Source organism: Python bivittatus, unplaced genomic scaffold (assembly GCF_059951505.1).
Source record: "Python bivittatus isolate LINGU-HERP-01145 unplaced genomic scaffold, Pbiv_v1 ctg000080_np1212, whole genome shotgun sequence".
Lineage (NCBI taxonomy): Eukaryota > Metazoa > Chordata > Lepidosauria > Squamata > Pythonidae > Python > Python bivittatus.
Genome location: NW_028277035.1, coordinates 81,955,685 through 81,981,893, shown reverse-complemented (window position 1 = coordinate 81,981,893; position 26,209 = coordinate 81,955,685). Strand labels below are relative to the sequence as shown.

Genomic DNA, 26,209 nt, shown 5'->3' with positions numbered 1-26,209 from the left:
AAGACTAGAGAGACTTAGTTCAAGCCTTCCTTTAGCCATGCAAATGAAGGGTTATAGTTTTGGAGAAAAATCAAAGGGGGGAGTGCTATGTACTGATGTCTAAAAGGAAAACTGGAATATACATATAACAAATAGGAAGTATTTATGTTAGATGTCTTCAAAACAGATTTTTTAATTTTATAAGCTCAGAGCAATGATGCATAGGAACTGACGGTAGTAGAAACTAACAGGAAAAATAGCTCAAGATGGATGGGTGGATGGGTGGTCCTAAAGAAGGAGGTACAAAGGACAGTTTCAAAGAGGATAAAATTTAGAGGACAGCAAAAGAAGCCATTGTGGCTACAAAAACATTTAGTGAAGATCTGAAATTAAGAGACACATACAGGGAATGGGCAAGGTCACAAAGGAAAAGTATAGATGGATAATCCCAGACTTCAAAGAAGTGAAAGCTCAGAATGAACCAAGTTTAGCCAATGATGCTTCGAACAGCAGCAAAGTAAGGAGAGTAAACAGGACTTTTCCCAGCCTCTTTACTAGCAGCACCCGTGTGTACGTGCATACATGGGCACGCAGGCACTAAGAACCTCAGGGTGGGCTGTATATTATGCTGCTGTGGGTCATGTGACCAGGTGAAAAAAAGGAGGGGGCTTAGAATGGACCAATCACCAACGTTCCAAGCGACTGCCCGACTACATCTCAAACTGGGATTTTTTTTTAAGGATTATTTTTCTCTGCAGCCTTTGGCCTGATCTCGCCCATTTTCCAGCTCAATTTTCTTTTGCTCTCAACTCTCCCCAAATCCAATTTGGTTCCATTCTGATCAGTTTTCAGCGAGTTATCAGACTGGCAAGCAGACACACAGAGAGTTCTGACCCCATTCTGTAATTTATTTCCAGCATTCTATCGGGTTGTAAATAGGGGTATCCTTGGGGCAGGGGGGTAAAAAAAATCAAGATGGTAAGTGGAACTACGTGATCATTTTAAAAAGGGGCATGGCTTCTATTGCATAGTCGTGCCCACCATCTTGACTCTTTTGACTCCCCCTGCAGATGTTCCTGGCTGGAAAGAATAAAAAAGACTTCTTTAATAAATTTAGGCTAAAAGACAAAGAAAAGCATTAGTTAACAGCTGTTCAGTGAAAAATGCAAAATACTAACAGACAGCAAAGTCCATCAAAATTCATAACATATAATTTTAAGCAAGACTAACATATCTCGTTGAACTGACTGGGTCTACTCAAAACATAACTAGGCATCTACTTCATGAAGTGATACTTATTCCTATATGTTTCAAAATGTCATCGTTGATTTTATGTTTTTTGCACGTTCAGGAAACATTGCAGTGCACCCACTCCACAAAGGAGACAGCTCCATAATATGGACAGACAGAACAGAAAAAAACAGCATTTTGAGAAAGCCAAAATGTTATAAATTCCATAATGTACAAAACGAGATATTTTATAAAGCTGCAAATTAAATTGAGAAAGTTCTTTTAATCTTTCACTCACTGTGTCAAACATTAGCTCTCATAAAGATAACACAGCACTTGGCTCACTTTTACTATTTCGTTATATGGAAATACAAATTATTAAAACCTATTTCTTGCATAAGAGCCTTGCTATTATTAGGAAGGCATGCTCTCTCATGTTATTGCTCTCAGAATAAATGCATATTAGAGGGAGACATTGTGGAAGTTACTTATTCAGTCATTTTGTGAAGTTAGTTAAAAATGAAATGAAATGAAATGAAAAGGAAGGAAGGGATGTATATGCTTCTGAAATTAAGAGAAGGGGCAAGGATGATCCTGTAAATATTGATCAAGAAGCAGGGCTGAATTTTGAGAAACATTGTGCAACATTTGGCATACAAGTGGCCTGGAGGAAAATATGTTCTGTTATTCGACATGAATGAGTGGGTGGGATTAAGAGGAGAGAGTACAGCAGAAATTATTGGGCCTTTTGGAAAACCAAAAATTAAAGAGAATGGTGAATTTTTGATATCCACTTAAAAAAATAAAATTGTTTCAAATTCATAGTTTAACAATAGCAAACTAAAAGCATGATTGATTTGACTATCCATGATTTGGTTTTATTTCACTGTTTATGATGGAAAATTGAATTAATGCTGCATCTAAGGATGTAGAGAGATTCTGAATATGGAACAGATCACTTTTTGATAGAGTCAAGAGTGGATTTGGGAGAAAAAATGGACATAGAATAAAAGGAAATAAGTTAAAGAAACTATGGGAAAACAAGCCCTGTATAACAATAAATTGAAAGATAGATTCATTGTGCCATCAGAATGAATGGGAAATGGATGTAAGGAAAATGGATATGGAAGCTGCTTGGAAGAGAGTGAGTAAATTATGCTTCAAAATGCCCCAGGAGTGTGAAAATTTATGCTAATAGAAAATATGAAAAAAGATGCTTTGTGGAATGATGAAGTGAAAGAGATCACGGAGGAGAAAAATGCATATAAGAGAATGATTGCTGGAAAAAATAAGAATGAAAGCAAAATATTATATAGTGTGTAGAGAGAAAAAATATGGGGGCAAAGAACATAATCAAGGAAAGCAAGGATCAGTTAGGATTACGAGAGACAGAGAGATTTTGATGGAAATAAAAAGTTGCTTTGAAAGTGGCTGAAAAAGACTAAACAAGAAGCCTCCAGTAACATGAATTTAATTGAATATATCTCTATTCATACATCACACTAAACCATGGTTGCAACAAAAGTCAGCAACAAATCATGCTATCAAGCTGGTTTATTCCACTAAACCAAAACAAACCTTGCCTTGTTCACTGATCACATTCACACACACACTACACCAAAAAATAAACACACTTGCATAATGATGTCATTTTGGAGATGACATAATACTTGGGATTTCCAAATGATGCAAAGTACATCATCATATGATGTAAATCCCAAAAATGCCTTACTCTACTCTTCACCAGACATTCCTAAGTAAAGGAACACACACACCCTGCCTTTAGTTCAAATGTTTCATTTATCAAAAACAAGGCAATCTGTCCTATTGTTATTAATATTGAGTGTGATTAGGCAAATAATAAAATATATTCAAATGAAAACACATTCCAAGGCAAATAGCAAAATATATTCAAATGAAAACACACTCCAATTAATCAAAATATTTATACAACAAAATGAGCTCTGAATAACTCTCTCTACAATCAGTCTGTCTTGGCGCAACAAAGCAATGGCATTTGGCCGTAAATTTATTAATGTTGTCAAAATTTAAAGTTGGAATGGGGTTCTACTAGATGTTGCTCAGCTGTAACTTCCAGCAGCTCACACAAGTATGGCCAAAGATGAAGGATGTTGATAGCTGTAGGTTACAACCCAATGATGTTGGAAGGGCTGCTGCTTCCTGACTCCTGAGCTAAAAGAAAAGCTAAGTCAATCTGAATAATATCTTGGACTGATTTCATTTGAGAATGCACATTGAAACGTATTTCTACACAGATTATTGGCAAGTAGTAAAGAGATAAAGATGTAGAGGAAACATCAACCTTGTTGGAAAAAATAAATAGTGGAACTGAATCTATCTTTTTCATTTTGCAGATGACATGGAAGCCATTCCTGTCAAACAGTTTGTTAAACATATCAGTGAATTGTATGCCAACAACCAGCATGGATTTTCAGAAGATTTTGAGGTATGCATTAGAAACTTTTAGAACAGAAATCTCCTTTTTAGCATTGAAATGATTGGTTATGATCCTGTGATTAGAATAGTCCAAAATGTCTATTCCGAAATAAGTCCTGTTGACTGCAGTGACCCTACTTCCAGGTAAGTGGATTTAAGATTGTAATTCTCTTATGCCAGTGCACTTGCTGATTGGGAAGTGGAAACATTAAAGCCTGGAAGGAGCAGCTGACTATGAATGGGGACATAGAGACAGCACCAAGTGGGCAAGGGTGCTGGAACCTTGCAATGTTTGCCTCCTGAAAGACAGCCAAAGAAGAAAGAACTTTGGCTGTGATGTAAGCAGAGTCATCTTGGTGTGGTCACGTTCTTTTGAAAGAGTTTTCAGGAGATTGTGAGTTTCAGAGAAATAAATGTTAATGTGGCATCTGTACTGGCATGACAGTATTACAACTGGTGATGGATCTGCCATAATACCTGTATAAATTGAATGAATGAATGAATGAATGAATGAATGAATGAATGAATGAATGAATGAATGAATGAATGATCAATCAGTCCTGCCTGATAACATGTATTAAACTACAACATTTGAAAGTTGAGAAAGTTGAAAAACCTGCATCTCACTTAAGAAGAAAAAAGAAAGAAAGAACAGGAATAATTTGATACCTAGAGTGTGAAAACTGGGATATGGTGTTGACCATCAGCAATTGAAACCAAGACTATGCATGCTGAAGACTTTTACAGCTTTGAAACACAAGTACTTACTGCAGCTGTGTGTGTAACTGACTCAATGTGCTCCATGGCTTTATAAATTCATGTGGCTTAGATAAACACTGCTTCATGCTTAATGACAGTGACAGACTCAGGCTCTAATCAGCAAAAACAGTTTTTCCAAAAGCCAGTATTAACAGTTCTGAATACCCTATGTTCCTTTCAGCACAATTGGGCTTTGAAATTGCTGTCAAGGAGGAGGCATCTTTGAGCTTTCTCAGCCAAAAATAGCGTGCAGCTGTTGTGTCATCTCTCTCAGGACCAGAGGGAGAAATATGGTTTCAGGGCCTGACATATTTTAATAATCAGGTGTTAAAAGGGCCATGATTAAATCATAAAAGGCAGCTATATTTACAAATAAACTACTGTTACCAAATTGTTGGTTTGATAGGGAGTATCTCTGTGCTCAGCATAGTACAAATAAGGCAGCAAGCTTTTTCTTCAACATGGTCCTTTCAGGCTTCTTCCTGACAGTTTTTGCTTATATGCTTAGTGATTAACTGCATTGTCTCATAATTTAGACACCAACCCCAAAATAATAGAGAAAAATCCTATTGTGCCACTCATGAGCATTTTGTATTCATGAGGACAGCGGCTGTGCAAGGTGTTAAAAGTGATTTAGTTAAATTGACTCTTGGCTGGATGACTGAACAGGGACATTGAGGTATTTAACAATGTTGATGGTATTCAGGACAAACATTTATCCTCAGGAGAGCAAGATTTGATGGGAATGATCAAATGCAGCGCCGCCTCCTCAATTATTTATGAATTGAGACCCCAGTCCAATTCATCACAGCTGGTTGTGACACCATTTAATTATTCAAAATAATCAGCTACACATCTGTAAACTTTGCTTCAGCTGTCTCTGAAATCGCTGCCATTAACAAAAAGGAGGGTAGCCATTGTCTGCTTTGGCAGTGGACATATGTGATGCTCAAATGGTTCAGAATGGTTGTTGCCCGATGCTGCCTTTAGTTCACAGTACATATTGTTTGCCTGTTTTGATTGTTGAAGTTGCATTTTCCACTGAAGGGAAAGATAGTACGTTTTATAACTGAAATTTCAACCCCACAGCCTCTCTTTTCCACCATGATAAACTTAGAATGAACTCACAGAAGAATTATGGAGCATGGTTTTAAGGCTCCCCTGTGACACAAGAGCCAACTCCGTGCTCCATGTTGCTATATTTTACATTACATTTACATTTACTTTTCCACTGTGTAGTCACACTGAAAATAGTCATGCCTTGAAAAGAAGCAGTGAAATTAGATGTGATTTTTTTTTCTGCAGATTTCTGAGATATATTTAGAAGCGTCCCATTTCTACTACCCTTTCTGTGTGATTGAAATTGCTGTTATGTGAGACATTGACTAGGTATCAGAGTATTTTAGATAATAACTTGTCCATCAAGGAATCCTGAGGAATGTGGGAAGATTGTGTGGTGACTTCTAATTCTAAGAGAAATTCCACAGTGGAACCAGCAGTGGAACCAAGGGAGTAGTGGAGTCTTTTTCATTGGATCTATTCAAGTAGAGGCTGGGCAGCCATCTGTCAAAAATGGTTTAATTTGGAATTCTGCATTGAGCAGAAAATTATGTTCACTGGCCTAATGGGATCCCAGGCCTTCTTTACAGCCCCTTCGAGTTGGGGGGAAGCTGCAAATCTCTTCCAAGAAATTAATTTCAGGAGATTAGAGGCATCTGTTGATTCTTCTCGAACTTTGTAACCAGTGGAATCAATAAAAGGATCCTTTTCTCAACAGATATTAATTGGCCACCAATGTGATGATCTACTCACTTTCTTTTGCATTTTCCTGTTTCGCTGACTCTCTAACTGTTCTCAACAGAGAAACCTCTACTGGGTGGACTATCAAGGCCACAGACTTTGGATGTAACAGATGAAAATCCTGTAGCGTTTGCAGCATAATATTATTACACAAATCTGTAATGACTACTGTATATGATATATTCTCCAATTTAACAGACAATCGGGAAGAGCAGACATGCCCACTCCTCAACCAGTCCATTAAACTGAAACTTTATTGTAATTTGAATGTCCATTAAAAGAGGTTTGAATAAATTCAGATTAATAATGGCTGTTATTCAAGACAAGGGGACTCAGTGACAGTGATGTCATCCTGAATCTGAAATCTCATGTGTTGATGAGGAAGTGCTTTCTAGCTTCAGCACTTTCATCTATCAGTTTTGATGTTATTTCTCTCTGGATTCAGTTACATTGGCTGCTTCTTTTCTGTTTAAAATATTTATGTTATCAAAAAGTGAATTTTTGAGGAAGATGCCCTTTTCTTCCTCAAAAAACTAACATTTAATAATATACCCTCCCTATATTTTCATACCTCTCAAATTGTTATGGTCAATTATCCAGCTACTCCTTGGTGATTCAAGATGTAGACTGATGGATCTATGTTTCTTCTAGAATGGGAGGCATCTCTGAAAATTGGCTACTGGGGAATAATCTGCTCATTTCTCACACACATCTGATTAAACGCTGTAGGAAAAAGAAATTTGGATTTAATAGAGCTTTGGCCTGATATAGCAGAGATCTTACCCAGTTCATTTGTTATACTGATATACTTAGGCTTGGTAAGATATATAATAAATACCTGGTTATTTATATTCTGGGCCATGGCTGCCAACTAAGCATGAGCTGAATTTCCTCCTCGTGGAAGCACAAATATTGACTGCAGACAGGCATTCCAAGAAGAAAATTCAGAGTTCCAGTGTGAATTGTTTGAGTAAGTCATACATTTTCATGGAGGTGTGTAAACTAAACCACAACTTAAAATTTAGTAAAAGCATTATTTCCTGAAAATAATCATTTTTCCTATTGTTACCATTATATAATTTTATCCCAGAAATATCCCAATTTATTACCTAATTTTTTACCCATTTAAATAAGCTAATCAAGAATAAATGAACAATCTCACATCAGGGAATACTAAGAGGCTGCCTCTTTGCTATAGCACCAATATAAATCAAATAAGATTATAACAACCTCAAGCATCTAAAATGGACTAGCTCTTTCGCCACTATCCTTCTGCAATTAGGCAAAGACATTTTTTATTCTAGCTAGCCTTTGAAGATTGAATTAATTAGTTAGCTGGGTGTTATTTTTCGTTTTTCATCTATCTCTGTTTAGATTTTAATTATAATTTTGTGTTTAGCTGTATTTCACTATTAGTTGCACTGAATCTGTTTGGGGTTGGATAGTGGAATACAATAAATAAGCTTCTGGTTTGGATGGATGTCAAAACAAAAGGTCACAGACCATCAATACAAATATGTGACATGTTTTTATCCCTCCATTCTTTCTACAAGGAATACATTAATGATCCGTATTTCCTCTTTATCCATTTTATCCTCTTAACAAATATGAGTTAAGTTAACCCAAAATTACTCCATGAATTTCATAATTGAATGAAAATATGACCCTAGCTTCTCATTAGTTGGGCCCAGCTAAACGCATTGTGACCAAAACACACTGATTATCTGTTTTCTTGTAATGCAGCATAATTATAGCCCTAAATTTTGTATTTTGCATCTGTCTAATCTTCAGCATTTCTCCTAGAATATTTTACTGAAAAAATGCTACATTTTAGATTTTAAAAGTCCTTTAGATTTTTTCAGGTCACAATGTCTTCTAAATATTTTTTGTAAAATCAGTCATCACTTGTGAAAATCAGTCCTAACCAAGTTCTTTTGTCATTCCAGCATCCAATATCTATTCCCAGGCCTCCTACTCTGTTAGCTCAATGTGGGCCAGCTGAGACTTCAGCTGAATTAAGACAACCATTAACTCTAAGCATTAGAAAGGTTAATTAAAGTTCCTGACCTTGGAAAGGCCTTTCAGAAAAAAAATAGAAACTGGTAATTTTTCTGAGTGTCATACAACATTATAGTAGTTCCTTGACAGATACTGAATGTTGTTCCTAATATGAATGGGTTGTTGTTATTTTCTAAAGCAAGTTTAAAACCTCAATGGTTTGGATCAAACTGCTTCTAATAGGGTATTTTATTATAAAGCTGGATTCCTATTTTTGCTATAAATTAGATCAACCGAAAGTAAATTGGGAATTGTGAAGGGGGTTGTTTATTTTACTGTGTAAAATGTTGTACACACTGACATTGTTCTACATAAATAATAATTACAATTACAAATTACAAGCTGCTTTTGTAGTTTATTCCTTTTTAATATAAACTGTGACATAGGAAATTCATGGTGAATAGTAAAAATTGAATTGTGCAAACAGTTCTTTCATTTAAGTCGAAGTAATTGCTTCTGTATTTTCTGAATTTTCTATCACTGAGCTTTATTGGATTATTGAAGATTCCACTGTTGAGAAAAAATATACTATTCCCTCTTCTCTTTTCCCCATCATACCAAAAAAAAAGACTAGAACCAACTAATCTGTATTTTTACAGCCATAGTAGAGAGACGCAGAGAGACAGAGACAGAGACAGAGAGAGGGAAACCAGTCATATCTAGGTGTCTATTTTGCTCACCCTAGAAATACAGTGGGAATCTTTGAATGCATCATAAATGTAACTTCTATATATAAGTAAGTATCTTGCTGTTATTCAGCTATTCAGAATGTGGTCCATGGTCAAAGATGTACACTGTAAAATGACTTGCATGTAACATATAGGACATAATATCTTTATTCCTGTCTCTCTACCCCAGTGAAAATTCTCTGCCCCATATTCTCAGCTGTTCTGACACCTGATCAACAGACTAAAGGGATCCAAATTAAAACATTTTCCATTTCCCCACTACACTGTTTCCAATCTGATGGAAAGGAGTGCGTAACAGATTTTGTCTGGCCTCCTGTTCTCTGGATATGTGTGGAATGAGGAGAGAAGGAAAGACCAGATAGATGGATAGAGAGATAGAGAGATCTCCTCTGGGTCATATGACAAGAGGGAGGGGGCTTAGATTGGAGGGGCTGGCGATGTTCCAAGCCACTGCATAACTGCATCTCCCGTAGAAATGCACTGGGGGGATTTTTCTAAATCATTGTCTCTGCAGTCCCTGATTTGATCTAGTCCATTTTTTAACTTAATCTGGGTTTTGCCAACAATCTCATCCCACACCAAATATAATCCCATTTTGTTCAATTTTAGGAGAGCTATGTTGGTGGAGGTTCAAAGTTCTAAGCTCCTTTCATAATTTCTTTCCAACTTTCTGTTGGTTTAGAAAGAACAACAAGGGAGGGAAATCATCCAGATCATAGTGTCTGGAATTCTTTTTAACTCCTTTACCAGAAGTAGTCATTGAGGCATCTGTATTTTCTTAAGGGTAACAAAATAACATCTATGTCTGCATGTGTCTTTCTGCTTTTGCCTTGTGTTGCGTCCGTGTGCTTTTGTGTGCACTGAGAAGAACGGCTCCATAAACTCCAGGAGGGAGGACAGGGAGCTTCAAACACAGAACTTGACAGTATTCCAAGTTACTGCCCAACTACCTCCCCTATAGAAATGCATTGGGAAAATGTTTCTGGATTTGTTTTCCTCCACAGCCCCTGGCCCAATCTGGCCAATTTTTAAACTCAGGGTTTCTTTAGCTGTCTTCTCACCCCACAACCAAACTGAGTGTCATCCTGCTGATGGGCAAACAGATAGATGGACAGAGTCCCAACCCTGTTTACATAATTCCTTTCCAATGTTCCATTGGGTTGGAAAGAATGAAGATATGTAAATGCTTTGCTCCAGAGGGGCAGCGGTGAGCTATGAATTGCTGTTCAGCTCTTCATGACATTTCTGTATAATCCTGAACTCCATTTAAAGGTGGATATTATTAACATTTCTCTTGGTAAATCCTCCTGGCAATTAGCTCTGATTTTTCTTTGCAGCAGCTGTGCTGTACTAATGACTTCCCTTATTTTGAAGTTTCAGTACTTATGAAGCTTAAGGTATCTGTTTGACATCTTTGTAACCTGGGGAGGAAAGGGGGTGCCAGATGGCCCTGATACTCTACAGAAGTTAACACAGGAATATCACTCAGCACAACATATTGAATCAATAGCTGTCATACACTAAGACATTCACGTGTGCTGTCCTACTTATTAACAATCACACTTCTCTTGCTACCTGTAGGAACACGCATCCCACACTCTTCCCCTTGATATCCAAATCAATATAATAATGGGATTACTCCTAGCCTGTGCCTGGGAGCAGCTGGAAGAGGAGTGACACACAATCCTGGTCTACTGTGGGAATTGATAAGGGAATACATACTCACACACTCGATGGGAGCAGGTTCTTTCAGGATATGCGGAAACAAAAACTTCCCTAAGCAGCAAGATGTATTAGTTAACAAAACTAAATAATGCTCCACACATTCACACAATACTGACACACACACATGCTCCATACCAGATTGATCAGGGCAGTGGGAACTATTGCATCCAGACATAAAAATAAACACTTGGATACAGGATGGAGTATGATAGACACAAGATGGGCAAGGAGACCCTTCCTCTCTTTTCGGATGGAACCAATGGGACCTTGGCCCTTTCAGAGTCCCAGATTTTATAGTCTGTACTTCTAGGAAGACTTCTGCTGTTGCCTCACAGCCAGGGATCCTAAAATCAGTTTTGGCTCTCCGCCCAGAAATTCTGAGATGTAACATAAGACTTCTCTGAATATGTCATCCTGGCAATGTCATTAATGAAACCCATTCTTGTCATCTTTGTATCTGTACCACAGTGGTTTTCAAACTAAATTTTTATCACATAGCAAGAGTTACTCTGGTAATTAATTATAATAAAAATGGCAGACAGGTGCCACAGTTTTAAATTTTCTAACAAAGAGGAGTGCTGGAAGTTGCATTTTATTTTATTCCACTTAAGATGTCAGATATTATTTATTGAACACATTAAAGGCTGGCAATGCCTGAAGTAATAGAGAATCAGTTATATTAGCTATAACTGTGGTGACTGCAGTGTTTTCTCTGCCTTTACACTCATAAATTTATGCCTGCAGAGATCAACACTCTAAAATAGTATCTAGAGCTGAAATGGTTTCAGTCATGCCTTAACTTCCTATTTTAGTGTCATTTTACCAAAATCTCAGTTCTCCACCAATTGACTGATAAATTTTGCCAAACTAAGCTTCACTTATTTTAATTAACTTAATACAGTATATTATAGGAATACTATAAATACAATATAGCTTGACTTCAGCAAAATACTTGACAAGCTACCCCATGACATGCTAATTTAAAAGCTAATTAAGTCTGGGCTGGATGGTAGAACAATCAAATTGATACATAACTGGTTTCAAAATCATACCAAAATAATGCTTATCAATAGTTTCTTATCAAATTGGAGGATGCACTGTCAAAATAATTAACCCTGAGTCCTTTATTCTTTAACATTTTTATTAGTGACTTGGATGGAAGAAATGTTTATTAGATTTGCAGTTGACATAAATTTTTGGGGGATAGAAGAGAGAAATAAAATTCAAAATTAATTTGACAGATTACAGAACTTGGCTAAAATAATGGAATGAAATCTAAGAGAAGTATAGAGTTTTTAGGAAATCAAAACGAAACATACCTATATAGAATGGGGGATACTGTGCTGGGAATACTTGTGAAAAAGAGCTTGAAATAGTAGTTCACTGCAAACTGAATATAAACCAGCAATATAATATGGCTGCAGGAAAAGATTTTTTTTTTTTTTTGCTGCATCAACAGAAGTGTAATTTTCAAATCAAAGGAATTAATGCCTTATTCTGCTTCGGTTAGATCTCATCTGGTGTGCAGATCTGGGCACCATGCCTTAAGAAAAATTCAGAGAAATTGAAACAAATTTGGAGGAGGACAATGACAATTGGGACTAGAAGCAAAATCTTGTGAAGAGAGATTGAAGAATTTATGTATTTTAAGCCTTGAGAAAAGATGACTGAGTAGAGATATGTTAGTGCTCTTCACATTCTTCAAAGGGTGTCACACAGAAAGAGGTCAGGAGCTGCATTCCAGACTGCAGGATACAGAATTCTGGATTTAAGTTACAGGAAAGCAAATTACAAGATAGAAAACAACTTCCTAACAGTGGCAGCATTATAATAGTGGAACTAATTAGTCAGAGAGGATATGGGCTCCCCTTTGGATGTGTTCAAGCAAAGGTTAGATATGTTTGAAATGCTTTAATTCAGAACTCTACCCTGAGTAAGTCATTGGATTCAGAGGCCAAAATGGCTCCTTCCAACTATACAACATGATTCTATCATATTACTGCCTCTTGTGGGAAGGTTGTAGAGCTGTGTGAATGCACAAATGACTACTGAAATTAGTGTATTTACAGATAAGCAACAAGCTGTATTTCTTCATGGTCTATGTACACCATAACACTGGGCAGGTAGTCTTATAACAGGATGGAGGAGAGTAGTGTTTTGTCAAAGGAAATGTCCTCTTTAAATGTCACCTAGTCTGTTGTGTTTCATGAATATTGAACAGTTTGACCACACTGTCTTGGCAAGGTGTGGATAAGTTGTGATGGAGACCCAGGTTATTATCAAGAAAGTAATCCCAAAAGAGGAATTTCCAAAGTTGCCCTCCACTAAGTGAAGGAAGACTCTTAATCACGGCTGCTAAACTTCCAGGGGATCCCTAGGTTGCAATAAGTTTTGTTAGCATGGATCTTAACCACAAAAGAAAGGATAAAGGGAATGCTTAGTGAAAGGATCAACACTGAGCAGGGAATAAAACAAGGAAATGTGATGTAATCTATTTATGAGCAAGTGTGTAAAGAACACTTGTGATGACATTAGAGATGTGTCGTGGATACAAATATATGTGTACTTTTATATGCAATGCAGATGAAGCCTGAATGATTTGCAGCAAATATTAGATTGCATGATCCAAGGAGCATGAATATCAATCATAATATAATAAAGACAAAGGTAGCTGGGTTTGGCAGAGAGAATGGAGTGAATGATTATGAATTACACAGAAATAATAAAAAATAGAATATGCGGGTGACTCTGCATATCTTGATAGAGTGTTTCCTAAGGACATAAAAATGGCTGCAGAAAGTTCAAGGTGAGTAAATGCTAGTAGAAAGATAGTGGGTAATACTGTTGCTAGTAATGAACGTCAGTCAAAAGAAGCAAAAATAGGCATGTAGAAGAGTATACTTTTGTTATATGGAAATGGGTTACCTAAGAACTGTGTGTGATAAGGAAATGGGTTATATAAATCGGTATGCAAGAACTGTGTGTAATCAGCAAAAAGTGCAGGGGTCAAGAATGAATGGGTACAGAATAAATGTGGATTTAACAAAAAAAAGGGGGGGGACCAGTACAAAACATGAACATTGAGGTGGTTTGGCCATAGAGAGAGAATAAATGAGAATTTAATCATAAGAGTGGAGAGAAAGAGGAAAGACAAGAAAGTGTAGTAGGAGATTCTCAGAAAGAGAAAGGTGAGGTTTAAAGAACCAAAGGTGATGCACGAAACAGTATATGGATGTAGTGAAAACAAGAATGGGTTGTAAAGATCAAAAGATATGGATGGGTCTAGTGAATTGTATTGGTATAAAGTAGTTCTACTGAGATTTCCTTATCTTTTCCTTTATTTTCTATTTTAATTTTTCAGTGCTACTTACTCTTTTCCTGTGCTTTCATAACATTAATACAAAAGGGAATAGCATGATGAGTATGTATGTATGAATTTTCTATGCAGTCATTTGATCTTTTTCTAGCCCTATGGAATACCCATTATATTTTATCCCCAGAAATACATTTTTCTGAGATACGAAGCTAGTTCAGTCCATCTTTTTATTTAATAATGTTTTTACTGTTTCGCATTGGCCCCGGACAATTGACTAGCCAAAAAAAAAAAAAAAAACAGGCCCATAGGCACAATGAACCTCTTTCTGGGTCTTGTTATGGGAGAAACAGCTAGATGTAAAACTTTGTGAGGGGTTTTGCACCAGATTGAATTTTAATCACTGCAGATTTCATCAGGTACTTGGAATTAGAAAATATTCTTAATAGAACTTGCTGGACTATGTTTACATTGTATTTTGCTGAAAGGATACTCATGGGGAAAAAATCAATTATCTTCCAGCATTTCAATGTGTTCTGAATGAGCTGTTTGCAAAATGAGACAAAGCGTTTGGCGCTTATCTGCCCTTTCAATTTGCTTTCTTCACAGGAAGTGCAGCGTTGTACATCCGACATGAACATCACCGCTGAACATTCCAATCATCCCGACAACAAGCACAAAAATAGATACATCAACATTTTAGCATGTGAGTAATAATGGCCTTAAGAGAAGCCATTAACAACAACAGTAACTGTGCACCTTGTAATGGTGTCCCAGTTTATCAGTATATTTATTTTTTTTGTACTGTCAAGTCAGGGTTGACTGCTGGTGATTGCCTGAAGTAGTTCTTGCAGTTTTCTTGGCAACATTTTTGGAAGTGGTTTGCCATTGCCTCCTTCCTAGGGCTGAGAGAGAATAACCGGCCCAAGATCACCCAGATGGCTTTGTGTCATATTCGAGACTACAAGTTATGGTCTCCCAGGTTCTAGCCTGGTGCCTTAACCATTGCACCCAACTGGCTTTCTATCAGTACATTTACCATAACATAAAATATAAAATAAAAATTCCTTTTCATCAAAGGGACAATATGCTTCTTTCAGGCCTGCTTTCTGAAATAGATGATTGACGTTAAAAACATACAGATGTTGTTTAGAAGAGCAACTCTAAGAAATTCACAGCTCAATGTTCTAGACTAATTATTCTGTTATTGAGATATACTAATTTCTGGAAAGTCACTTAATAGAATGGAGATGAATTAAAAGGATAGGATTCAATACTAATAAGTAGCTTTATACTCATGTGCTCCGTTCCCCTGCACACATTTTGTTAAGTTTTTAAAAATTGCATTAAACCAATCTCCAGGATGTGCTAGTTTTTCCTGCCATGATGGGAAATGAATAGCAATTTTGAACAATAGCATTGCCAAAATTCTGATGCAGCCTCATAAAAGTAGTTCTTCCTCATGCCTGTCTCTGAGAATTTCCAACTTTCCAGAACAAAAGTGCCCCCTTTCTGTGACCCAAAACTTCTGTTAGTGGAAAGACACTAATTGGATCTCACCAAAGTGTTTAACTGATTGTCTTTGGCATTCAATCGCACCCCAAATTGATTAATAGCTTAGATTAATGATATTATCAGGTGTTCCAAGAAAACAGTCAAAACAGCTTGATCACCTACTGAGAAAACACTGTTTGCTGAACAACCTATTTTTAGATCAATCCAGTTTCTCTGTAACATTTTCTGATAGGAGAGAGAAAGAAAGGGCTAGCTTTTCAATTCTCTCTGTAGTCAATCAAATACTAAGAAAGAAAAATGCATCAGAGTTACTTTCTTAAATATGTACTTTCCTTTTTCATTTCTGCAGATGATCATAGTCGAGTGAAACTAAGACCTTTACCAGGAAAAGATTCAAAGCACAGCGACTACATTAATGCCAATTATGTTGATGTAAGTTGTTTTGTTACTTCCTCAGATCTCTTGAGAAATATTGTCCCTCAGAAGAAATAGAAACTCTTAATGCATGTAGAACTTTTCCAACTTCAGTTCCAAACTCCTCAAACGTTCAGTAAGAAAGATCTGTTGCTGAGATGTATACATTATTAATATGATTGTTGTGCAGATATTTTTATCTTACGTACCATTGTGATTTCCTTTGAAGGGTTACAACAAAGCGAAAGCCTACATTGCCACCCAGGGCCCTTTAAAGTCAACATTTGAAGATTTTTGGAGAATGATTTGGGAGCAAAACACTGGAATTATCATCATGATTACAAATCTTGTGGAAAAAGGAAGAGTAAGAGGAATAGCATGCATTTATTGTAATAGCATTTTTCTCAGTTCTCGCCAGAAATGTGTGAGCTTTCTTCAGATTTGTTAAGGAGTTGAATTGGTTTCATTGTAAGGTAAACTGTAATAGTAAATCACTATATGTAGCAGATTTCATTCCTGTTCTCGGGTAACCTGTAACAGACATGACATGAAAATAGTTTATTTCTATACTAATATAATATTCTCAACTGTTTGCTAGGGGCTCCTTTAACTTGTTCAGGCCACTTTGGCACCTTTCTATCACTATCCAAGAATCCTAGATTTGGAACAATCCTTAAATATACTCTAAGGCAGTGTTTCTCAACCTTGGCGCCTTTCAGATATGTGGAGTTCAACTCCCAGAATTCCCCAGCCAGCCTTGCTGGCTAGGGAATTCTGGGAGTTGAAGTCCACACATCTGAAAGGTGCCAGCATTGAGAAACATTGCTCTAGGGTGATTAAAGCTTGGAGAAGCAATTGGCTGAGCTGTCTTAAAACAACAACGGGATAAGGAGAAGGTTCACTAGCTAACATTGGCTGAACTGTTTTGCTGCTAGAAAAAGGAATCAAAAAAGGCTTCCAAAAGTTTTGTAGGCAGTGAATAATAAGGCCTAGAGATCTCATGTTGAAACTGAAATGTTCCAGTTCAATTCCAGACATTGTTTTCATTTTTATATGTACACTATCATTCCATAAAAAGTATAGTCAAAATCATTCATAGTAGCAGTTGCAAAACAACATGTAGCTAAGACTAGCACAAATAAAAACCTGATGAAAATGATAAAATATATACAAATATAAGACATTAACAAAAATGAAATTATACCAGCAATGATGAATTTGTGTAAAAGTATATCAGATAAACTGTATTACAAACATAATATTTCATAAATAATGTCCTAAACCATTTGTTATATAATAACCTATGAATAAAAACACAAGTCTTAACAAAGGGTAAAATAATAATAGTAAGCAGTTTTTCCAGAACTAAGAAAGAGAAGCACGGCTGTATTATTCAGCCAGACCTCTGATTGAATAGTCCTCAATTCTGTGTTCTCTAGTGTGTTTCAGACTTGAACAACCTATGTCCTTCTTCTTTTCTCAGAGAAAATGTGACCAATATTGGCCAACTGAAAACAGTGAGGAATATGGCCATATCATTGTCACACTGAAGAGCACAAAAGTACATGCTTGTTACACTGTCCGCCGCTTCACAGTCAGGAATGCAAAAATGAAAAAAGTGAGCAATATCATTATACTATGTTTTTCAAAAAAGTATCCATTTGGGAAGTTGCCACTGAACGTGATTGATTGACTCATACATACATACATACAATATTTGTAGATTGTTGCAATCACGAGACTCTCTGCAGTATACAACAAAGCAGAAAAGCCAGAAAACAATAGAAACAATGAAACCAAAAACAATGTAATGCATATAGCAAAAAATCAAATTGTATGTTTTTACAATTTGACAAGGTTTGGGAAGTTAAGAATTTTTAATGGCTGGGACAAAGGAGTACAATTATTGAACATTACGAGTAAATGAAGAAGAAAATCGTTCATCAACATCTTTTTTCTTATTTGACTTTGTAAAACAAGGAACTCGTATTAGCCATCATAAATTACTGTAATCGTTTTCTAGATAGGCTCAACATCAAAGATAAGCAAATTAAAAAAAAACAAACAAGATTAAGTCTGTGAGTTTTGTTGGATTCCAAAAATGTATAAAGGTTGCCACATAAATAGTTTAATGTTCCTTTCCTACTCCTATCAGTCCAATCAGTATAGTCAAGGATTACAGGGATTGTAGTCCAATAACTTTTGGAGGGCCAGTTTTTGCCACTCTTACTTAAAATTCAAATGAAATACAGCAATGAACCTGAAACAGAGAAATCAGAGTTTTATCTGACTCAATTGCATTTCTGGAGGATATCGTTTTCAGTTCAGGTGGGGCAGTGAGAACCTACTAAAAACTGCCTCTTATAAATAAATTGAGGTGGCAATAGTGCCAGATTACAAAGTAGGCTTCCTTGTAATACAAAGTGTATGTAAGTTCTCAGATAGTGTTATTGTATTAGAACTTAGAGACCTTTTTCAGGTAAAATCCTTAAATTACAGCACCACTGAGTTTGTTCTGCTCTAAGGTGTCTAGAGAGAGTTGAATAGCAGTATAGAGAAGGAAGAATGTGAGTACAAGGAAACCCTGATGTTAATTAATATTAATAATTAATATTTTCTACCTGTATATGTTTCATGAATTCTGGATCAAAAGGGGAACCCCAAAGGACGTCAGAATGAAAGGACAGTCATTCAGTACCATTACACACAATGGCCTGACATGGGAGTACCTGAATATGCACTTCCAGTGCTGACGTTTGTGAGAAGATCCTCTGCAGCCAGAACTGTTGATATGGGCCCAGTAATTGTACATTGCAGGTAAGTTTGGACATTATCATTCCATTCTTGTGGACAACATAGTGTTGATTAAGGCACTGTTGCAATTGTGGTTTGGTTATTATTTACCACATCTATATGTCCATCCCCTGTTCTTGTGGAGATTTTACTTGTCTATATTGTTTACTATGCACATTATACTGCTTTTTGTTCTTTGCCTTGGATGTTATACCATAACATATGCCTGTTTGTTTTTTTGTTTTTTTAGCTGCTGACTTTCTTATAAGTCACCATGAGTCTAAATGCATTTGGCAACGTACACATTCAATACGTAAATAAAAATAACTACATTCACCGCGGTAACAGAAAATATATACAACATAGAGAGTTGAGTCTGAGTCACAACATTATTTTTCCAAGCCCATTCATGGAATCCTTGGGCAAACCAAAGTTTCATTCTAAGTCACTATCATAAGTATGATGTCATCTGGTTCTGGATTTTTTTTTTTAATGTAAAGTATTCTGGAAACACTACTGAAAGGCACTGTGTCATATGTAGGCACAAAGCTAAACAGCATAAAAAAATAAATGATCAAGGAAATAGGTATTCTTGCATTCATAGGACCCCTTAATGTATCCTGATTGCCAGAAAGAGCTTGTGCTTCCTGGGTTTGTCGATATGAGCATTCGTAGGGTATTCTTTCCTATAAATCTGAACAAAATCACCTGAAAAGATTCATCGTCAGTACCTTAACTCATAATTTTCTCCGCATGCTTTCTTTGGAGAAGTTCATTCTCCTGAATTGGAAACTTTGTTATGATACACAATGAAAATGTTTGATATAACAAAAAAAATATACAGAGCAAGGTTCTGAATATCATCCATTTTGAAGTTGGTGCACAACTATAATTTGTTTCTGATTTGAAAACTAAACTTCCCCATGTAATCATCTCTGAAATAAAAAAAAAATATGAGTAAGCATTCCAAAACTTGATCTAAAATTGTAACTCAGTAATCATAGAACAACTGGCTAGCAGACTTTGAGTCCTATCTAGCATTGCACTAGTAGGGAAATAGCTTCCATATGCTCTCCATGCAGGGTTGAAAGTGCTATCTAGAGAATCACATTAAGATAATGTGCTGTAACATAGGAAGACCCCTAAATATTAGGTGAAGGCTGTGTTTTGTTAGCATGCAAATAAAGAACTTAGGATTCTTTATACAGAAGGATACAAAAAGGGAAAGGGAAAGAAAACATATAAGACATTCATCTTCAAAGAAAAAATTCTTCAAGCCCATGTGGCAAAGCAAACATTTAATCAACCACAGACAAGTTTTATTGGTTGAAGTACTACAGCTTACATAAGAACTCGTTAAATGTATCATTTTGGGGTGGTGACCGTGAGATCTTAAAGGATATAAACTTAAGAGAACTTATGCCACTTCTGTCAAAAATCCCCAAAGAACTGGTTTCATCACAAAACCATCTTGCAGGATGCCAATTTTGGGACTGCCCCCAGCATCATGAGCCATATCCTACTCCATTTGAAAGGTTCTGGTTGAGCATTGCTTGCAGCACTTCCACCATGGTTGTTATGAAAATTAGTATTAACCTTTAAGCATTTTTCTTAATATTTAATTATGTTTTCTGTTGGTTGTCCTTTTTTCTTTCGGTGGGGGCTTAGTGCTGGTGTTGGCAGGACTGGTACCTACATTGTAATAGACAGTATGCTGCAACAGATAAAAGACAAAAGCACAGTTAATGTCCTGGGTTTCCTGAAACACATCAGGACACAGCGCAACTACCTCGTCCAGACGGAGGTAAGAATCGGAAATGTATTCATTGTCGTTACTGCAATCAGTTGTCACCAGTTAAATTTTGTTTCATGAAGTTTGACTATTGCAGTTACTATTAAAATAACGCCATAATTTGCAGATTAAATTTCTTGTGTTTGTCTGTTAATTCTGCAAGTATATATAAAGAATCATTATGTGCCATCAAGTTGGTGTTGACGCTTAGTGACCACATAGATATACTCATCCATGCTTGTGGATGAGTATAGACAGAGAGATTATTTTTTATTTATGTAAAACGTAGAATAAACTAAGTGCTTCACTGATCATTTGGGATGGAGTGGGGGGGAACAGTAGAGACCCAAAATTTCAAAACTTTAAATATTGTCAAGACACAAGGTGAATGTTTTATCGGCATTATTTAAAATGCACGTTCCTTTTAGAAAGATTAGAAACATAAGTTGATGGAAGTTAACCCATAACACCACTTTATTTTGATAAAAGTAAACCAGGGAAGTATTCTTAGAAAAAGAGAGAGGCAATTTACGTTAGACAGAATGGAAGAAAAATTATAGGCATTGGAAAAAAATAATAATAAACAAGCAGAGGGGGAAAAAACAGCTTCAAAAGGAAAGAGCTCGGGAAACAGAACCATCAGTGAAACTGAAAAGCTGTGTAGGTAATATTTGATCCAAAGTTGTTGCAAATACACTGCATGCATGACTCAAAAGCCCTTGCGTTCCGTTCACAACAGAGTTACACTTGGTCATCTCTCTTTGCTTCTGCACTTTTAGGAGCAGTATGTTTTCATTCATGATGCCTTGTTGGAAGCCATTCTTGGGAAAGAGACCGAAGTTTCTGCCAGTCAGCTACATAGCTACGTTAACAGCATTCTCATACCTGGAATCGGAGGGAAGACTCGGCTAGAGAAACAGTTCAAGGTAAACTTTGGCCTTAGCTGCATGGATCTGATAAAAGTATTACAGGTTATAGCTACGTGATTTGTCAATTTGCTGCCCTTCCTGACCAGGGTTGATTCTTAGATCATTCAAATAATTCAAGAAAATTGAATTGGTATGATTGATAATATACTTAAGTCATGGTAACGCCCTCTGTGTAATCCTTGATGAGGTTTTTCCTTAGGGAACTGAGTCCAAACTTAAAACTAGATATATTAACCAAAAGATTAGGGGCATATCATTAGCAAATTCTAGCACAGGGGCGAGGAAGGGTTGTATGTATCGAGGAAGGGAGTCTTTAAAATACATTTGCAGGAATCTGAAGCTAATGGCAAGAGGGCAAAGGGAAGAATTTCCAGGGCTTTTTTTAAAAAAGTGCTTTGTATGTGCAATGTTATTGTTTTAACTAAAATAGGTAACATTAAGCTCATCACATACTTAACATGTCTATTAATTTCTTATTTTATCCAAAAATAGCACATCATCACAAACATCACGCTTTTGCATATCTGCTGTCACCTTGGGGGCTCCATATGCATTCTTCCTACCAATGGAATGATACAGGTAGTCCTCGCTTAGTGACCACAAGTGGGACCGGCGACTCTGTTGCTAAGCAAAACATGACATGCAATCGCTAAGCAAAACATGACATGACCATGATGTACTTATGACATCATTTCCCATTTGGTCATTAAGCGAGACATCATGTGATCATGACTTGCGATTTTATTGCCAGCTCCTCCATTGACTCTGCTTGTCGGAAGCTGGTTGTGAAGCATGCAAATGGTGATCTTATGCCCACGGGACGCTGCAACGGTTGTAAACACCCACCAGTTGCAAAGCGCTCACATGTCAATCACATGACCATGGGGACTGTGTGACTGGTCATAAAGTTACTTTTTCAGTGCCACCATAACCTCAAATGGTTGCTAAACAGGGCAGTCATTAAGCGAGGTCTACCTGTACAGTATTCCAAGTATAAAGATACATTTTTAAAAAACAAGAGTTTCACAGTCACTTCCTTGAAGCTTGGTAGAAGTCAGACAGACATCTATTACTCAATACCCACACATACTGGCTGCCTAAAATTGCCTAGAAAGGTAAAATGTATACGTATAATTTCACCCATCCAAGGATCTTGTTCATACCTTAACCGAATTTGAAAATAGAGCATGCATCTATCAGGACAAGTCAAAAGGTGTTTAATTAATTGTGGAATCAAAACTGGAATATCTGCAAGGCATTTTATCTGCAAAGTGTCCCACAAATTGGTCATAACTGTTCATTTTGCACAATGGATAATTTACAAAAATTTACTTGGCAAACAAAATAGATTAGCCTAAATAACTTGATGTTAGTTGCAATGTTAGAGGTTCCCAGTAACTGTAAGTAGGAGGAAAAATTCTTCAAGCATAACTTTGTTTTGATGTTTTACAAAATAAAATGTTTTACCTTCTAGAGACATGTTTTTGTTGTACCTTTTTTCCCTTTATATCGTTGGAATATATCTTCAGGAAAAGTTAAATTAAACTTGTCAAACCAAGATGGAATAGAATTTCATTTACTTAAAAGCGAGAATTATACAGATGATACCCAACAAATGTGTGTGTGTGTGTGTGTGTGTATTTTTTTTTTAATGCACGGAGTTTGATTCTTTTTAGCATTCTGAATTCTTTTAACAATGGCAATACACTTACATTGTCAACAATGACCATAAAAAAGTATGTGCGTATTTCTGTTTTAAAAGACTGATAACCTTGCTTCTTTTCTGTTTAAATTTTGTAGCTGGTTATGCAATGCAATGCAAAATACATAGAATGCTTTAGTGCTCAGAAGGACTGCAACAAAGAGAAGAACAGAAACTCATCAGTAGTGCCATGTAAGATCTCATCTTTGAATCTGATTGCTGCTCTGCATAAATTCATTCTGCTAATTGTTGAATTATATTTGCATGAAGCAGCTGGTGGATTCAATTGCTTTATAGTCCTGAGTCAAGGTTGAGTATAACTCTTCTGCATACCTACATACACACCCAAACACCAATACTCAAGTCTGAGATGCCTGATTATATGTTGGCTTGTCTCAAGTACTTTTGTTTTTAATCAACATATAATTGTTCTGGAAAACTTATACTGTAGATTAATCCAGTCAAACTGGTCCTTGCATAAACTAAAGAACTGCTAATGGTTTTCATAGATTCTAAAAGCATTCTAGCAAAGAGGTGCAGTCTTCCAGGGTGGATCCTTGTATGGTTTTTCAAATCCTACGGTTTCATGAGAACTTGATAGGTTTCCAGGGCAAAAAATAAGTTCAGTTGAACACAACCAGGGCACCCATAGCAGTTTTTCTAAGGTATCAGTGGAAAGGATGGGGGTGTTTGCACCCATAATAACACATTACTCTGTGTGTGTCTGAGAGGCAGGCAACAGATTCTGGGAACTTTTTATCCTAACAGATCCCGCAGCCTGAAAACGTTTGAAAATCCCTGTTCTGGTATCTCAGTGAGGTTCATGGAGGAATATGTTGTTAGTTTTCATCTGGCGATTTTGGCAACAGAAACAGTAGAAGTAACATTTTATTCAGGAAATCATGTTTTCATGTGAACAGTTTATCAGTTTAATCTCCTGTGTTATTTTACCATCCAAATAAGATCCTGGGAGAAAACTAGATTTTGTTAAAATAATCCTGCTGTGATTATTAAGATCTATTTGACATATTATTTATTTGTTTGTTTGATACTGCAGCTGAGCGAGCAAGGGTAGGACTAGCACCATTACCTGGCATGAAGGGAACTGATTACATTAATGCCTCTTATATCATGGTAAGATAATAATTACTTCTGCTTAAGTAAATTCACAGAAAACATCAAATATTAAATTCTGTCTCTAGAGATGTTTATAGATTGTTCTGTCCTATATTCCAATGAAGAAATTCTTTTTCCTTCTCCAAATAAGAGAACTATATTGAGCATTATAGATTTGTGCATACAATTTTAAAAATTGCACTTTGCATAAATTAAAAATTAAGACACAATCTGTCCCATGCCCCCTTAGAAAGAATAGGCTGAACAATCGTTAAAAAGGTATATTCAGCCCTACAGGAATCAGTTGTATGTTTAAGAGGAATAAACAATGCCATCTATCTATGTTAATATTTTGACTGATAACATATTTTGCATTATTGCTCAATGTGTGTCTTATGCGATCTCATTTTAAGCTGTTTAGAGTCGTTATACTGAAGCAGCACTGAAGTCCAAGTAATACATAAACAATAAATAAATTCTACTGGAGGAATCTGTATAAAACATGCTAAGTGACATTCAGTCATGAAGTGATTTGCTTACATTATTTGAAAATAATAGTTTACTTATTTATTTCTATAAACTACAGTTGATCGTGCTTGTTTCTAGTATGTATTCAGGAAATTATAATTTCTGGTACAATCCATTCAGTTAAGTATACCACATGTATCTTTTTTTTTTAAGTGTATTTATTTATAAAGTTTATATGGCCACCCACCTGACTGATCAGTGTTTCTCAACCTTGGCAGCTTTCAGAGGTGTGGACTTCAACTCCCAGAATTCCCCAGCCAGCAAGGTTGAAGTCCACACCTCTGAAAGCGGCCAAGGTTGAGAAACACTGTGACTGAATGATTGATTGATTGAGAGAGGATAGATAGGTAGGTAGGTAGGTAGGTAGGTAGGTAGGTAGATAGATAGATAGATAGATAGATAGATAGATAGATAGATAGATAGATAGATAGATAGATAGATAGCTCACTCGCTCCAGGTGGCTAAGACCAATCCATATGAAAACAATATAACAAAACCTTTACAAAATGAAACAAAAAACACAACTATGATAATAATATATAATGTTCTTCAGTATTGTTATTCGGTAAATTAACCAAGAAGATGTCTTTAAAATTTAGCAACCTAATTAGCTTTGTCTTCACCCATGAAGTTTAATCTTTCCAAACTATTCTGTTCATGAAAAGCTGCTTCATTTGTTTGTTTCTTTAAAAGGGCTACTATCGGAGCAATGAGTTCATTATAACACAGCATCCCTTGCCACATACAACTAAAGACTTCTGGAGAATGATCTGGGATCACAACGCACAGATCATTGTCATGCTTCCAGATAACCAGAGTTTAGTAAGTTATTTCATTTCATATACTACATATTCATGTTGTAGCACAGTAGGAAACAACTGGATGATTTACCTGCTTCTGCCTCTATTTCCATGAAAGGTCTAGCCAGACAACACAATTTTGTAATCCAGATTATGCAAAGAAGCTTGGAAGTACACAAGGAAAAGATAGCCAAGGGCAGGAAAACTTGTGCATCTTCCAGCAACAGTACTGTGAAAAAGGTCCTATCTATCAAGCGGTAAAAAGGACAATCCACTAATCTTTTAGGTGAAATCATATTTTTGCATCAGTCATCTCTGATAATGCACTCCAATTCTCTCTCAAATGTCACTGCAAGACTGAATCTCTCTGCTGTTATTTCCCTGAGTAACAGAATACATGCACACACACACATAATTGATATTATTGAAATCATTATTTAAAATGCCTTACTTATTTTATTATTTGAGTTGTTTTATAGGATGAAGACAATGTATTCTTTGACATTTACCAGTTTCTTACCTTCTAGCTCAGCAGCTAGCCAGTGAGTGGTCAAATAGCAAAGCTGAAGGGCTCTGATATGCATATGGAATTCTTCCCAATGCTCTGATG

General features: G+C 36.3%; 1 protein-coding gene across 8 annotated transcripts in view; it reads left to right on the top strand.

Annotated features, from left to right (window-relative positions):
- PTPRG (protein tyrosine phosphatase receptor type G) overlaps positions 1-26,209 on the top strand; it is a 610,625-nt gene that overhangs the window by 571,900 nt on the left and 12,516 nt on the right. For all 8 annotated transcript variants that reach the window (XM_088134427.1, XM_088134425.1, XM_088134422.1 and 5 more), the window contains 11 exons: positions 3,585-3,676; positions 14,620-14,716; positions 15,875-15,957; positions 16,169-16,303; positions 17,423-17,557; positions 18,593-18,756; positions 20,401-20,536; positions 21,304-21,450; positions 23,254-23,347; positions 24,213-24,289; positions 25,493-25,621. In XM_088134427.1, coding sequence (XP_087990553.1) covers positions 3,585-3,676; positions 14,620-14,716; positions 15,875-15,957; positions 16,169-16,303; positions 17,423-17,557; positions 18,593-18,756; positions 20,401-20,536; positions 21,304-21,450; positions 23,254-23,347; positions 24,213-24,289; positions 25,493-25,621 — 1,289 coding nt within the window. The remainder of the gene's footprint in view (positions 1-3,584; positions 3,677-14,619; positions 14,717-15,874; positions 15,958-16,168; positions 16,304-17,422; positions 17,558-18,592; positions 18,757-20,400; positions 20,537-21,303; positions 21,451-23,253; positions 23,348-24,212; positions 24,290-25,492; positions 25,622-26,209) is intronic.